This window comes from Astatotilapia calliptera, chromosome 6 (assembly GCF_964374335.1).
Source record: "Astatotilapia calliptera chromosome 6, fAstCal68.1, whole genome shotgun sequence".
In the NCBI taxonomy this organism is placed as follows: domain Eukaryota; kingdom Metazoa; phylum Chordata; class Actinopteri; order Cichliformes; family Cichlidae; genus Astatotilapia; species Astatotilapia calliptera.
In genome coordinates this window covers 29337614-29354200 of record NC_137427.1, presented here as the reverse complement: position 1 = coordinate 29354200, position 16587 = coordinate 29337614, and the positions used below count along the sequence as shown (strand labels likewise).

Here is a 16587-nt window from a genome sequence, read left to right as displayed (position 1 = left end):
TTTCATCGCTGATACTGAACAATGTGCCAACTGTGAAAATACTCCCTGCTCATCCATCACTCACACTTTTGACCCTGCCGGGTTCCTATAGTTTAACTAAGGTGTGTGTGTGTGTGTGTGTCTGTGTGTGTGTGTTTCACAGACACACAGGGGGATTATTTAAGCTGCTGTAACTTATACAGATGAAACAGCATTAAAACGGCTCTCTTAAGCTTTTGAAGGAGTGAAGGAAGCTTCAGCAGGAAGACCTTGGTTTCTGTTGTGTGTGTGTGTGTGTGTGTGTGTGTGTGTGTGTGTGTGTGAGAGAGAGAAAGAGAAAGAGAGAGTTTGTGTGTGCGTATTAATTGTGTTGTGATCCAGTCCAGACAGGATGCAAGCGGATCGTGAAACTCAGAAGTCAGTTCCTACGGTGAGATGGGGGTTCCCATGGCAACCACAGCAAAGGGAGGACACTGGATTACCCTCTCTCTCTCTCTCTCTCTCTCTCTCTCTCTCTCCATCCCTCTCCCTCTTTCTCTCGTTCCCTCTCTCTCTCTCTGTCTCAAGGGTGATAAAGGATTGTACTCTCATTAATTTTTCCGCCCTCTCGAGAGCAAAGTGTCCGGGAAGAGGGGACTCTGTGTGCGCGCGCACATGTGTCTGTGTGTACGGGTCCATGTGCATGCTCCAGGCTTTGTTATGTATGCGTCCTTGGCTCTTGAATACAGTCCTGTCATCCATTCAGCAGTTTTCACATTAGTGCTCAAAAGTGTGTGTGCAAGTGTGTGTGCAAGTGTATGTGTGTGAGAGAGCGAGAGTGTGTGTGCATCCGTGTTTGTACAAATTCAAATTCAGTCTTTCTTTTAACTTTCTACTTCAGACTATTCTCCCTTTGAAATCCTTCTCTGTTATTTCTTCTCTCCCCACGTCTGATTCATGCTCCTTCTTGCAGTTTGACAGCTAGCAAGCAGCGCAGATGCTCAAACACACGCCATAAGCAAGTTTGCTCTTAAACTGACTCCACATGTCTTACTGGCTGTGTTGTGGTAGCTGTCTGGCTCTTGTAGTTGTGAATATTAAACGTGTCAAAATGCCTCGTCAGAAGTTGTTGCTCGTAAATGAAGGTTGACGCCTTTAAGCTTATTATCGCAAGTTTCCACTAAGTTGTTTTTTAGGTTGGTACGTTCAGTTCCCTGCTTGTAAATGTGATTTTAAGCTGCGAGGCACACATTTCATGCTCGTCTTAGCCTCAGACGGGTATTTTGCAAGTTCAGCCTGGTAATGTTCGGGGCGCTACAAAACAGACGTGGCTGGACCTTTAACTTTGACGAGTCACAGTTTCTTCGCTGTTGCTATGGACGTTGCCATTGCCAGATATTCATGGGTGACAGACAGGGGGAAGGAAAACATGAATAAATGAGTGCAGAACGATAATGAATGCAGAGGAATGGATATAGGGCATGAGGGGTCACTGAATGGTTTGATGAGTATGAAAATGTTGTGAATTATCATATTATGTGACAGTGACACTCAGCTTAGTGCTGAGTGCTGTGTGGCAAAGCAAACATCACAAGAAAAGTATTGTTTAATGCAGGTGAGGTGAATTCCACGTGTCCTCGTAAGCGTTTGGCAAAGTCGTTTTGCAAAAGTGGACATGGGAGATTTTGCCTCTCGGCTGTCAGATGCAAAAAAACAAATGAGCTAATGTGTTTGGAGGAATGCTGCGTGACACTCAGGGAGAGTTTCTGAGGTTTCGGATTTAGCTTGATGTTTGGTGGCACTGAAGCTCTTCAGGGAGCTTGTGATGTTCCAGCAATTTACAAGCACACCGTATGTTGCTTTTCCTTTACATTGTCACTCATCTGCAATTCTGTCAATCACACTTCAACACTTGGTCAACTCCATAAACTCGGGAAGCAGAAACTCCTCCTTTGGTGTTTGAAAGCTTGGGTTTATGTTTACTGCTCACCAATATCGTGACAAATGTTTTTTTGATACATGGGAGTCAGTTACAGCTGCAGTGAGCAGAAATCTAGAAAGTAGCTGCACTTCTTCAGCACTTCCACAGATGCTAAAAAAATGTAGCTTCTGAGTTTGAACAGTGAAGTTAAGTGGACGTGCTAAAATCTGTAGTCTTTTTAATGGCCAGTAGGCTAGTGACTCCTGTGGTTGCAAAAAATCACCTGTCTTCTGTCTAATTGATGTCTTCATGTCTTCGTAGCTTTCAGTTCCTCTGGTGGTGTAGTAGTAGATAATGTTGGTTAGCAGGTCAAAGAGCGCACGTTCAATTCTAGCTTGAAAAACAAGTCCCATTTAGGTTTGGTTCCAAGAGGAGACACAAGTTATGCCACCAAGAGTAAGAAGCGTGCATGCTCCTGGTGCCTGCTCCAGGTGCCTGCTCCAGGCCCGGATAAATGGGAAGGTTGTGTCGGGAAGGGCATCTGTGTAAAACCTGTGCTAAATCAAACATGTGGAGCCATGTGGCGACAGCTTGGGGAACAGGGAAGCAATACGAAAACCCCTTTTATATTAAATTAAAGTCTATTTTGTAATTACGATTTTTGTGTTTTATTTGCCTCGTAAGTCAGATGTCACTGTTGAGCGTAGTATACTTGTGAAGTCAGAGGAGAAAGAAAAAACAGGATTTATTCTGAGTTTTGGAACGGTGGAGCCATTCATGCGTCAGTGCTCGATTCTTGTACATGACGCTGCAGTGCATTCGCGGATAGAGCCCGACCGTGCGTACGGTTAATGTAGCGAGTGACAAGGACACAACAATGGCTGCGCAGTTGAAGTTGTACAGTTTTGCTACCGCACTGCTGCCGTGTTGGATTGTGAAGTCAGGGTTAGTGTGGCTGCCCTAACCTTTAAAGTTGGAAGTCCAACTTAAGAACTTGAGCTGAGATTTGCAACCAGCAATTCAGAAATTCCAACTTCCGATTTGAAATGGGTGTTTCACACTTAGTGGGTGAGCAGGTGACCACATGCCAGAGAGCAGTAGGCCCGGGTCTGAGTCCAACCCGCGGCCCTTTGCTGCATTTCTTCCCCTCGCTCTCTCTCCCTGCTTTCCTGTCTATCTACACTGTCTCTATCCAATTAAGGCTGAAACGCCAAAAAGCTGTCTGAGCACTTCCTTCTTTGTGGCAAGCCCCTCCCACCCAACGTATGTTTCTAATGTACTTAAACAAAGTCAAGGCTGACTCTAGGCTCCAGGTGGCTCCTAGCACACTCTTGTTCTTCCTACATGCACCTTACTTCTAATATATTATTTTATACTCTTTTTACTACTCAGCAAAATTGGACTGAAGACATAAATGATTGCCAAAAGTCTTCCACCACAGCTAAGATTAGGACTGAAAGTCCAGAAAGGACACAGGAGTGTAGTTCCCTCTTACGCAGCTTGAATGATAATAAACTGAAATGTTATCGTGGATTTTGTTGTCATTTTGCCAATGCCAGCTTTAAATGAGACAAGCAGGCAGTAGTGTACTTATCTCCTCTGCTCCTGTGATTGGCTGAGACTGCCATCAGTCACCCTAAAGCAGGGATGTCAAACTCGTTTGGACCAGACCAGTAAATTCTCTTTTATATCAATGTAGAGGCATTTAACTGCACACTTAATCCCTGAGAAATCTTATTATGAGAAGTGCAAATTTCAACAGTCCGTCTCAGTTTGTCTACATTACAAATGTGGAAATAGACAAAAGAAGTTGAAAAACAGCAACTTTAGTATCATTTAATTGTCTATTACTTTACTGTGGTGTAGTATGAACGGCAATGAGAGAGGACTTTATCAACAGGAAAAGTTCAACATCTATGATGAAGCCTTTTAGTGGACCAGAATGAGTCTTCGCCAGGCCAGTTCTGGTCCTTGGACCTTATGTTTGACACCTCTGCCCTAAAGTTTACAAGCACAGCTTCATTAAACGTGTTCATTTTGTTGCTTTAATCAGTGTTCAGACTCTCTGTCGATGTGTTGATCCTTAACCGTGCCTCACGTGGTTCGAGCGTGTGAGCATTTTGGCCATCCTGCTCAACTGCGTGACTCTAGGGATGTTCCAGCCTTGTGGCCACACCCCCTATTTTCTGCAGGTAAAGCACGCTCACACACACATAATCTGAAATTGCAGACTAATTATATTCCACTGTCACACTTCATTATCAAGGGTCTGAAAAGTTTTTCCAATAACATTTTTCTTCCCCCCCCCCGCTTAATCAGTTAATCCTCTGGGTCTCCGTGTGTGTGTTTGTGTGCAGGCTTTGGATGATGGCATCTTTGTGTTCTTTGCTGGAGAAATGGTTGTGAAGATGGTGGCTCTCGGGGTCATAGGTCAGAGCGGTTACCTAGGCGACACATGGAACAGATTGGACTTCTTCATTGTTATAGTGGGGTGAGTGCTTGACAGATGCGCACGCAGCCGACGCGCACTCACACGCAGGCGCGCCTGACATTAAATATGAGCCAAGAGTGTGTGTGTCTGTGTGTGTGCATGTGTGTGTGTGTATGTGTGTTTTGTGTAAAGCTTAGACACTTGTTTAATGCCAGTTAAATGTCAAGCGTGTGTGCGCGCGTGCTTAGACATATCAGTGGAAGTGTGTGTGTGTGTGATAGCTCCACAGAATGACAATCGTATCATTCGGTCATGAGAGACACAGACCTCGGTGATTGGTAGTTAAAAGGCTCTGTATCCCGGAGTTCTGCTAGAGTCCCTGTAGGCGTTCAGGGTCTGCCAAGGTCAGGCTGATCAGGATGCCGGTGACACAGCGGTGGCTTTCCCTCTGCGCAGAATGCTGGAGTACTCGCTGGACGGACACAACGTCAGCTTATCAGCTATCCGGACTGTTCGAGTTCTCCGCCCACTGCGAGCCATCAACAGAGTTCCCAGTGAGTCTTTCTCCTTTTATTTATTTATTTATTTTTGTCTTACCCCCCTCCCCTCCAGCATGCAGCTCACACAGAAACTGGGTTACTTTATTGTCTTTCATGGCTTTGACTGTACGTCCGCACAATGGGCTGAAACTGTGAGGCTGATTTAAAGTGCTGACTCAACCTTTGAAAGTGTGCCCGCATACAAGCTGGGTGAACAGTGCAGGAGAACAGTCGGGACAAGAGGACAGTGCAGCAGGTTAAAAATCCTCAAAGAGACCAGAGGGGAAACAACTAGGAGTCTTTTTTCCTGAGAGTGCAATTCAGCTGATTGATGCCTCGAAACAGAAGAAGTAGAGAAGGCTGCTGTGCAGGCCCGGGAGAGCATCACCAGAAAGCTTTTGGCGATATGTGCAGGGTGTAGACTCCAGAAAGCCACTGGCTGTTGGAAGAAATGTTAAATCTGATGATTTTGTAGTTTACGAAAACATGTCCAATCAGCTTCCCGCTCCCCTTTAATTGGAGCAGAAAGGGCCGTGATTCCTGCGCGGCTCATCCGATGTGGAAACACCTTAGCTGAGTGTCAGCAACATCGTTAGTCACAGCCGGGACGATGAAGAACGTGTCACCGTCCTTGCACGCTCCGACTAGATTGTAAATCCCACTTCATTTCTTTAACTTCCCGAGTTATGCACCTGCTGCAGCTCGCCCCGTGATGGATGCATGTGTAAATAAATCAGGACATTGTGAACAAAGTCATGCGAATCATTGTGATGCTTGTGTTGTTCTTGATAGCTCACCGCACAAGTTGGCCAGCCAACTTTATGTCTTTTTTTTTTCTTTTTACTACACTTGGTGACCTTGCTGCGGCTCTCATTGAGTTCTTGTAAAATCGGAGAGTGTTTTTGAAGTAGGAACGAGTAGAGAAGAAGGAAGGAGGAAGATTTTGTATGTGCTCTCTTTAGGAGAGTGGAGTAAGAGCCAATTATCAGTGTTGCCATTCAGCTAATTGCACTGCCTGCGTTTTGTGCAGAATACATAAAGAGTCCTGTCTGGCCAACATTTACTGTGACTGACATTTTGCTAAAGTTTGCATTGACTTATTGCTGATCTTTGCTTGTCTGACTGTCTACCCTTCTGTGTTTATGCTGTGTGTGTGTGTGTGTGTGTGTGTGTGTGTGTGTGTGTGTGTGTGTGTGTGTGTGTGCACTGATAGGTATGCGCATTCTTGTGACCCTCCTGCTGGACACACTTCCTATGCTGGGAAACGTGTTGGCGCTCTGCTTCTTTGTCTTCTTCATCTTCGGCATCGTTGGCGTACAGCTGTGGGCGGGGCTACTGAGGAACCGCTGTTTCATGGGAGAGGATGTGAAGATGTGAGTTGCTATAGTGACCAGCCGATGTCACAGCACGAGTTGCGCCAGCTTTATTGCTCCAACCTGTCAAAAGTTTGTTCACAACTGATCAGCTTCTCTCTCTCCTTACTCGGGGATCGATATCACAGATGGGCTGATCTTGTTTGTTCTCTAATCAGCTCCGTCACGGAGGTGCTACGTGCTTCCCGTTGGACACTTTGAGCATCAGGGATCACAAATCAAGGGATTTGGAAGGCTAAATAAATTTAGGGAGCTGTTATTCAGTGGCTGCCTCCGAGCGGCTGTTTCCACAGTAAAACCATCTGAGTTTGCTGTCACTCCGGTTCTCCCCCACACAATCCTTCATGTCACGCTCGATCACAGTCTAACTGATGATGTTACCGTCACTCCCACTCCCGCTTCCCGCTCACATGTTCACAAACATGACCACATATTATCACACAACATCAGATAACGTCTGTTTCGCCTTCTTAGATAGCAACTTGGACAACAATCAGTGATGGTGCTGTGGTGACGCATTGTTGTTGTGCCAAACATTCACTCATTTGATAATGAATTTGTGGTTCTTGCCAATAACTAACTTTATTTATACGGCAGCTTTACAAAGGAATCTGTGGTGATGCTGGAGAAGCAAAGACTGAAATTAATCTCTAGCAGCAGCAGCCTCGACCAAAAGTGCTCAGTGTCCTTATCTTAGTGTCTGTACAGTATTGTGCAGAAATCTTGAACCACCTCTTATTTCTTTATAATTTGCTTTCAAGGAGCCAGAATTTCTTGTAATTTTTTAAAAGTGGTCCATGAATCATACAAGTGAACTCAAGGGATGAATCAGTGTTTCGCGTACAAACAGCAGACAACTTATCAAAGACCCAATTCTAAATTGTATCTTTGCACACTTTGTTACTAGCAGCCTGTCACAAAAACACATTATTTATTCCTATTTCTTTTCTAAAGTCTATGTAAAATGCCAAAGATAACACAGCTTGTGATGCATGAAGTAGTATTTTTGAACCACCAAGATCCCAAAGAGCTGTTAGCTGAAAACTTAGCATATCTCGCCGTGGTGTGCAGTGGGACCTTAAAAAATTGAGGAAACTGCACACAAGTGGAGGACCAAAGAAACAATGACTTGCCTGTAGCAGACAGTGTTTAAGATATGGTAAAAAAAATCCAAAGTCCACAGGACCTAAGAAATGCATCTGGACCTTCAGGTGATCCATCTACTGCTCACTAAAGAAATGTTCTCAGGTAGAAGGTGGATGTCAGATCAGGAGCAAGAGGTATTTGGTAATTTTTGGTTTCATCAATATGTATGCAAAAGGTCAAGATAAAGGTGCAACAGTAAGTGTCTACATGCATGACAATGATCCCAAACACACTGCTAATAAAAGCATATCTGGATAGAAAAACACATAATGAAACAGCGTCAGTCATGGATTGGCCTCCCCAGTGCTCATATTTCCTATTCTCCTAGCAAAAAATCTTTAAATGAAGAGTTACTTAAGAGTTGCACACTTAATGTACAACATCTGTATGAGGAAAGTCAATATGAAGGAGTTAGCTTTAGCAGGAGCCCACTGGGTCTGAGCACCTGGTTTCTAAATTATGGTGGTGGGATGTAAGGTTTATAAGATAATCAGAATCAGAATCAGAATCAGAATACTTTATTGATCCCTGGGGGAAATTATTTTTTGTTACATTGCTCCATTTTAAACCAACATTAAGACAAGACAGACAATACACTAACTAAGAATAGTACAATATATACATATATATACATACATACATACATAAGTCACTTATAAATAAATAAATAAATAAATAAATATTTGGAAAAGAATATATCCTAGTGCGTCCTCTTTAAATTCATTATGCATACGCTGAAGTTCAGAGAACCTGAAACAGATTGAGTTACCAGGGTCAATACTTGGTGACTTGTCGTGGGTCGAGTGAATCAACTTGAAGAAAAAATATGAACTCACAGTTTAGAAAAGGCAGCAAAGCAGAGGGAGTTAAATATACACCTTATTAAAACTGAATAACAATGATAACACACAATAAAACCACAGTGCAGGAAACAAACAAGCCCCCGTTTGAGCTTTTTAGGGGTATTTTTCTCCTTCAGTTACAATTATATAACATATCCATCACACTGGATGTAAAAAACATGACATGATCCACTGGCTTGAGTTCTCCGGTTCTGAAGCTTCTAGTTGAACATTTTATGGTAGATCTGATGGAGGACTGGACATTAGAACAAATGCAAATTAGAAGCACTTTCCACTTTTTTCTTCCTGAAGGCTACTGACCGCTATCAGCTTCATCTCCTTCATATCAGTTCTTATAGAATCTGCCTGGAAGCTAAAATCTGAGTCATGCTGAAAAAACACACGTTGAAACTCTGCTGCTCTTTGACTTTATTAAACAGCTGTGGCATCACCCAGCAGCGGGATAGAGGCCCTCCAAATTGCGAGCAATTTACGCAGGTGGCACAGCAGCGTAACTTCATTAATTATTTGCATCTTCTGGTGTGTCATTGTGATCTTACGTCGCCTTATTAACCTAAATGTTTTCTGCTCAGCAGCTGCGCAGATTCGCAGCTTCCACAGTGAAACGATTGGGAACAAAGCGTTCGTGCTCAGGATGGATCTGGCACCTTCAGAGCTGTCAGGGATACATTTTAATTTCAGCTGGTTTCTCCCAGAATCACTTTTTTTTTGTTTTTTTTACTGAGAGTTTTGCTGCTTAATGTAAGGACATTACTGCCAGAGTGGAATTTATCTGGGCGCTCATGGAGAGATGATAAACAAGGCAAAACACTGCCTCATTATGAAAACACAATACACATTTCATCACAACTTTAACTGAGCTCGTGCAAATATTAATATTTCCCAGATCTGCAAATAATTATCAGCATAATCTTAATGAGAAATGGAAAGAAATAACTCCTCAGCTGAAAGTATTTGGGTAAAGGGGCTAAACCTGGGGTGTTTTATTTTTCTTTGTGAGTCATCAGTGCTTCCTGGAGGTGATTTTGTTTAATCGTTACATTTTTTGAAATGTTATATCATCCAATCTTAAGCTTACATCATAAGTTCAAGAAGGCACGCAGCTCCAAGAGTCTGAATGCTCTGGCTTCTCTCTGGAGGAATCTGGGCGTTCAGATGGTTAAGATTGAATTCTGACACTGTAATTTTTACCAATAGAGTCGAGTGAGTGGATCATAGTTTGTTGTACAAGATTTTACAAAATGACATTTGCAAAATGATTTCCAGCTGTTTCACTTAATTTGCAACATAATGCGCACAGTTCAGCTGGAATTGCTTTCTGCTGCAGGAACAGCTCCTTTCCTTACCGTCTGCAGTAGTTGTTGAAGTTGTTAACCGACTCTCGCTTAGCCCACAAGTAGCCCACTGCACAGTATCCGGTACCATTTTAGCAAAACGAACCCTTCTCCAGTTTCATGTTCACTGTAAAGATTTTGATTTTTTCTGCTTCATAAACAACAAAATGACCTTTCCTAATAAGAAGTGAGGCAGCAGCGCTCCCTCGGGACCCTCCTCTACGCCACACATGATTGATTGCTTATCTCTCCAATGCACCCTCCCTGGCTTTTTTTTTGCTTTTTCCCTTCATCTGTGTTTCCCTCTCGGTTTCCTCATTTCCTCCTTTAGCACCTCTGTGTGTTTCACACCGTCTTTCATTTCTTTCCCCAAGAAAACAGACCTTTGAAGGAAACAGTAGGTCAATAAAATGATTAATCTTTTTGAAAACCATTCGAATCCAACCCAGCAACTCAGCGTTTGTGTTTGAGGTCCGCTCCGTGTTACTCGTGCTTGATGCTGGCTTACTCGTGAGATCTGTGCAGCCGGGGCCAAATACAACTTCCTTTCTGCCATTGTTCAGAATTAACTTCATGCAATTTAAAAAACACAACACGCACACATGTACACACACATCCATGAGCCATAATGGGAGACATTTTTCTTCACGCAGTTTTGTTGTCATAAATACCCACTCTCACATTACACTCATTACTCTGCAGCTGAAGTAGTTACCAAGAAATGCACTGTTTACTTCAGTTTAAGTATCATTTGACAAAAACAGTTTAATCATTTTTGAAAAGATGATTTTGAAAGAAATGGTATGTTATTTGTTTGTTGGCAGTAAAGAAAACAATCAACATTTTTTGTTGTCCTCTTATATTCGGTTATGCTTACACGAAGCGAAATCTAACATCTGTTCACTCATGAAACTTCTTCTTCTTTAGGAAATATAACATTTCCTTCCTGAATGGTTACTATCGGCCCGACGGCACAGACGACCACCCTTTCATCTGCTCCATGGAAAGAGAAAACGGGATGCTCCGGTGCTCTGATGTGCCTCGTCGCCGAGTAGGCAGGACTTCCTGCTTGCTGGATGCTGGGGAGGCCCTACCAGAGATGGGCCTTAGAGTAGATGAGCCCGGGTCTTGTGTGAACTGGTATCAGTATTACAATGAGTGTCGTGCTGGGGAATTGAACCCACACAAAGGAGCTATTAACTTTGATAACATTGGATATGCCTGGATTGCCATTTTTCAGGTAAATGTCTCCAGGATTAATCGCAGGAATCTGATTGGTTACCATGAGGTGCACACTACATATTGCTGTTGTTGACTGTGTGCATGTTTTCATTCAGGTAATTACTCTTGAGGGTTGGGTAGACATCATGTACTATGTCATGGACGCACATTCTTTCTACAACTTCATCTACTTCATTTTCCTCATTATAGTGAGTACATGCTTATAGCACAAATGGCCACACACACATCCATATATATACACATAAAAAATTATACTTATTGTATGTGACGTGTGTCGTCCTCTGTAGGTGGGCTCCTTCTTCATGATCAACCTGTGCCTGGTCGTAATAGCAACGCAGTTTTCTGAAACGAAACAGAGAGAACACGCCTTAATGAAGTCAGAGCAGCGCGCCCGCCAGCTCCATCAGTCGGCCTCCACGCTGGCCAGCGATAGCCAACCAGGGAGCTGCTACGAGGAGATTATCCGTTACCTGGCGCACCTGGGCCGTAAGGCTTGGCGACGGCTCTCCCGCTGCTACGCTCAGACGCGCGCGCGCTTTCGCTGCTCGTGCGCGTGCCACAGAGAGCAAGGTGGCGGATCTGCCAGGGGCGGTGGGGCCGGGGAGATGAACGGTCTCGCCCACCGGCACTCAGGCCACGCCCCTAATGACTTGTCACACCTTCATCAGCTTTATCATCATCATCACCAAAACCATCAGCCTCAGACTGACCCCGCCGTCAGTAATGGAGGCAACGGCTTTAATTATCCCTTCATAGCGCCCCTCTTCAGTCACCGGGATGCAAAGGACCAGGACCAAAAGAGGCTGGTTGCTACGGAGACCGGCAACAGACTGCCGCAGCTGGTGCTGGAGCACGGTGAGGATGAAGGGATGTGTGTGAATGTTTGAAAGTGTGTGAATCACAGTGTCACACTCTGACTATGTGTGGAAGCAGTGAGTGTCCAGGATTAAAGGCTTTAAAATTCCCATAGACTGTATGTAAAAGATGGACATGATGAACATTTTCCATGAAAAGTGTGACGCAAACCAGAAACGGGAACTCTTTTCCTTTGAACCAAAAGTTTCAACTCTTGAAATGGACATTGAAATGTGTTGATTGCTTACAAATTAGCAGTAAGGAAGCACTTTTACTTTGACTGTGAGCATTGTCGATTTCCGGTTTGTGCTGCACTTTTTCAACTTCCACTACAACTCAGAGAGTAAGTGGCAACTGTTTGCAGGCCAGCAAAGCAATCTGTTAGCGACCAAAGTAAATGCATGGATGTTTTGGGAGGAGTACCACGATTTCACCTGGAGGAAGACAGCAACTTCCATCCAGCTGGGGAAAACACATTTTTCCGTAGTGACTGGAGCTTGCTAGGAGGTTGCAGACTGGTCTCTAGGCCTGTGTGACTGAGGCCCTAGCAACTGTCATCTTGGTATTTTCAAACCTGGCGTGACGAGTGTGGGGTGGCTCTGAGACCTTTATTATCATTGGCTTGTGTCTTGGTGAAGCATTTCTTACTTCATCCCATTTTTTAACCCTAATGAAAGACCTTAATTTACAAAATGTCATCATGAGTTATTAAATAAGACTTGAAACTATCAACTGAGCCTGTAATCTAATCAGGACAGGGATCATCACAAGCCAAGGGCAGTTTTCCAGTAGATTTCCTTATGCCATGTACATCTTTTTGCAACCATAACGCAGGTTTAAGACAGCTCCACATTGGCTTCAGTTTTCAAACCTGGAAAGTACAATAAGTCCATCTTTTAATACAGTCTATGATTACTCCCCTGCTTTGCTGTTGTTCGTTTGAATAATCTTTGTTTTTGTTTAATTTGAGAAATGATCTCTGGCAGTCCCAAATTAACCAAGAATACATCTTCCCACTTGCCCTCAGCTGTATTTCAAATTCAGATCACTTCAGATTTATTTAGCGAAACTTTGATATCTGTGCGACATTCATCACCTTTAACACTGCGCAGGCACATTTAATTTTCTTTTCGGAGCTCAAAGCAGTATGATAAAAGAAGCAGAGCCACTGTCTGTTACAGTCTGAGCACATTTTTATGCACTGAAAAGGCGAGCAGAATTCAATAACGCTGTGTGTCCCTTATACAAGACGACACTCAGAGGTATTATAATTCAAATTCTTGTGGCTACACTGAACATGTAACGTATGCAAGTTCATGCAGCAGCCACACGCTTCCACTATAATCAATATGGCTGGCAAATCAGCTGCGTAAATGTGTAAATGCTATGGAGAGCCACTCTGCAAACAGAAAAAAGACCAGCCTCCTCTTTTTTTTCCTTGTTCTTTTGCAGAGTGTTGGATCATAAAGTGTTCATATATATGAATGCTTTTTATTTTGCCAGTACCAGCTGGCAGTTTCATAGTAACTTTATACCTTACGTCATCCACTGCAGTCTGTAGTCTTACCCATGTCGCACAAACTTAGTGAAAAATGTGAAGTTTCAGAGCGCTGTGCAGACACGACACAATCCCGAAACAAAACTCCCCGTCTGGTTTCACCTCTGCCTCACACAGCACTGCAGGAGCTAAAAGATAAGCTTGTGTTTACCGTAGCCTGAGCATTATCCATGTAATGAGATGATGTATGTGACAAAAGGAGGACCATATGTTTACAGCAGTTTTAAAATGCCATGAACAATCATGCTGTTAAAAAACATCAAGCAAGTGCCGTCATTCCTCACAACAGCAAAGCTTTGAGAAAAAACTGGAAGATCATTCAGATGATCTGTTGTACTATTCAAGCCTAAAGGTTGAAGTGTCTCCAGACAATTGATCCAAAACATTTCTCACCGGTCTAACCTTTTTATCTACATCTTCTCCTTTGTGGGGCCTTGCGTGCTTGATTCCCTGAAATCTCTGTGGAGAGATGGGATGCAAATATTCAGGAAGATGACTTGTAGCAGAATACTGAAGATCTTTTAACAAGATTCTTTGCCTTATATGGGATAACCTGAAAACCTTTGAAACTATGCATATTTATTTTCCCACATCGACACATCGAGCATTGCTGAAAGCAGCATAAAAATGCAGAACTGTGCAAAAGTCTTGACCCGTCCGTTTTTTTTAAAGTGGTCTTGAACAATGGTTCTCTGGGCTCTCTGAAGATCTTTCAAAGTTTTTATTCAGACTAAAAAGAAAAAACAAACCTCATTTCAGATCAGTCCTAGCACCTGACCGTCTTTACAGGAATTCTTTCTTTAAGAGCCTGATCATTCAGGGATGAAAACACCTAACTCAAGAGATGGACCAGTGCTGGATCTGTGCATTTCAGACAACTTAGCAATGAGCCATTTTAAAACTATATCTTTAGGCACTTTAGTTAAAGCTATGAGAAATGCCAAAGATAACACAGTTTGACAGTCATAAAATAATATTTGTGCTCCAACAAGAGCCATTAGTCAAAAACTTGGCATATCCCAGCATGGTGTGCAGTGTATCCTTTAAAAATGTCTGGAAACGGGTCAAGTGCAGGACAAAAGAAGAAATGGCAGGCCTGTCTACAGCGGATGAACAGTGTCTGAAAGTTTTGTCCTTAAGAAATGGGAGGGAAGAAAATCCAACAAAGACCAGACACAGGACCTGCGAGATGTATCTGGACCTTCAGCTGATCCATTTACTATTCACTGAACCCTCGAAATGGTCTCAGTGGAAAGATGGCTGTCAAGAAGCCATACTTAAGGAAGAGAAAGAGAGAGACAAGACTGAACTATGAAAATTACACAAGAACTGGACTGTAAAAAATATGGTTCAAATCATCGCCAGGATCAGAGGAGGAGACAGAAAGAAATGAGAGGTGGCTTGAGATTTTTCACATAAAAAAACTCTGCCAGACAATGTTGAATTACACATATAATTTCTAAGACAAGAACTTAATTTAAAAGCATACTCCATAAAACTGTACTCTCACTAAACTCGAAGATTCACTTGGGAGAAACAAAAATATACGGTCAACATCAAAGCAGCAGAGGCCAAGATATCCTGTCTTTTAATTCCCAGTATGAGTCATGTTCCAAAAACACATTGCGACTCCACAGCCCAGTTGGTAACGCAGCCTTTTCATTAAAATTTTGTTATCTCAAAGTCCAAGCTGAATTAATCCGGGTAATCCTGACATCATCAGGGTCCCCCCCTTCCACGGCTCCCTGCGTGTTTCACAGCACTTTAAGCATCCGTTTTCACATATCAGCGTTTAATACACTTCAGTGATGCAATAAATTCCGACTGTAGTTGGAGAACTTTGTAGCAGAAGTCATTCAGCGTGGTGCTACGTGGAAGCCACCCACATCTCCTGATTAGTGTATTTCCTGTGTATGTAGTGAAGTCAGTCATTTTCAACAAGTCTGCCTTGAAGGCAGTTTTATCTATATACGCGCGCGCGCACACACCGCAGAACGACCAGATTGGATTTACTATATCAGTCTCCAGTGAAACATGAATTTGTTGTAATTGTGATGACAAGTGAACTGCTCGTGCTAGATTAGTGTTTGTTGTTATGTCGTTGGAGCATTCCTCCGGAGTGCCTTACTAATGAATTCTGCTGAAATCTTACCCCCTCAAGCTTCCTCCACCCTCACAAAACGCACATGCATACACACACACTTGAGCATCCTTGTTCTAATAACAGAGCTCTCCGTCTGCACAAAGCAACCCCCCCGCCCCCCACCCACTAGCACAGTGGTTTCCATGTTATTGAATTTTTGTTTCCCAGAAATGAAAAGAAACCCCTCTCCTTTGCTGAGCCGAGAATATATTAAATGACAGAGTGTCTGCATACAGAAGCGACGTTTTACTCTACCCTCGTGGATGCATGATTGATGTGGCCTCTCCTCTGATCTCTGTCTGTGCAGGAGGCTCTGCTGGGCATCCGGCGTTACTGTTGCCGGGCGAAGTCCCCGGAGAGTCCTCGGTATGCCCGTACTGCATCTACTACAACCAACTTAGTGACGGCGAAAATGTTAACGAGCAGCCTGAAGAGCAGCGCCACGGCCACTCGTGTCACAGTAACAGCCCGTGTCACTGTAGCAGCTCGTGCCTCAGTGACGCGCAGCTGTCTGAGCCAAAGAAGAGGCTGTGGGAGTGCGGCTGGGCGAGGCTCAGAACTAAACTGGAACTTATTGTTGGCAGCAGATACTTCAGCAGAGGAATCATGATTGCCATCCTTATTAATACTCTGTCGATGGGCATAGAGTACCACGAGCAGGTAAGTGTGCGCACGTGTGTGGGGTGCGCGCCTCTCGCAGATTGGCTGCGACTACAATTTGATTGAAAATTGATGCGCTAATCACCGTGTGCGGTGGAGTCAATAAACTTACCCTCCAATCAACACTTACAGCAGCGAGCATATGGGATCGCGGAGAGAGTGTGCGCATGTGTGTGTGTGAGAGACTGTGTGTGGGTGTGTGCAGGCATGTATCAGGAGATGGAGAAACTCATAAGACCTGAAGTGTTAATTAAAGCGTGACCCTGGGACAGGACGGGGGTGGGGCGGGGAGGGGGGCGGGGGCAGAGCGAGGAGAAGCGAGTGGATGAGTGAGGTGGAGAGGGAGGACAGATCTGACATTGTGATTGGCTGAAAGGCAGCGGGAGATTGTGTTTGGCCTATTTCCTGAACAATATGACAAATCTGGATGGCTTTAACTTCTCCGATAGCTAAAATTTAAGGATGAGAGCTGCCCTATTTTACCTATTTTATCCCTTTTGGCCCAAAATCAACAAAGAAGCAATGCGAATGAATATAATAAGTGAATGCATCCATCTTTTATCA

The 16587-nt window shown here is 43.6% G+C and overlaps 1 protein-coding gene across 2 annotated transcripts in view; it reads left to right on the top strand.

Annotated features, from left to right (window-relative positions):
* Positions 1-16587, top strand: part of LOC113024422 (voltage-dependent T-type calcium channel subunit alpha-1H-like) — a 63884-nt gene that overhangs the window by 9727 nt on the left and 37570 nt on the right. For both annotated transcript variants that reach the window (XM_080303079.1, XM_026171519.2), the window contains exons 3-10: positions 3978-4071; positions 4237-4370; positions 4767-4864; positions 6063-6222; positions 10493-10805; positions 10903-10995; positions 11095-11662; positions 15671-16023. In XM_080303079.1, the coding sequence (XP_080159205.1) occupies positions 3978-4071; positions 4237-4370; positions 4767-4864; positions 6063-6222; positions 10493-10805; positions 10903-10995; positions 11095-11662; positions 15671-16023 (1813 nt within the window). The remainder of the gene's footprint in view (positions 1-3977; positions 4072-4236; positions 4371-4766; positions 4865-6062; positions 6223-10492; positions 10806-10902; positions 10996-11094; positions 11663-15670; positions 16024-16587) is intronic.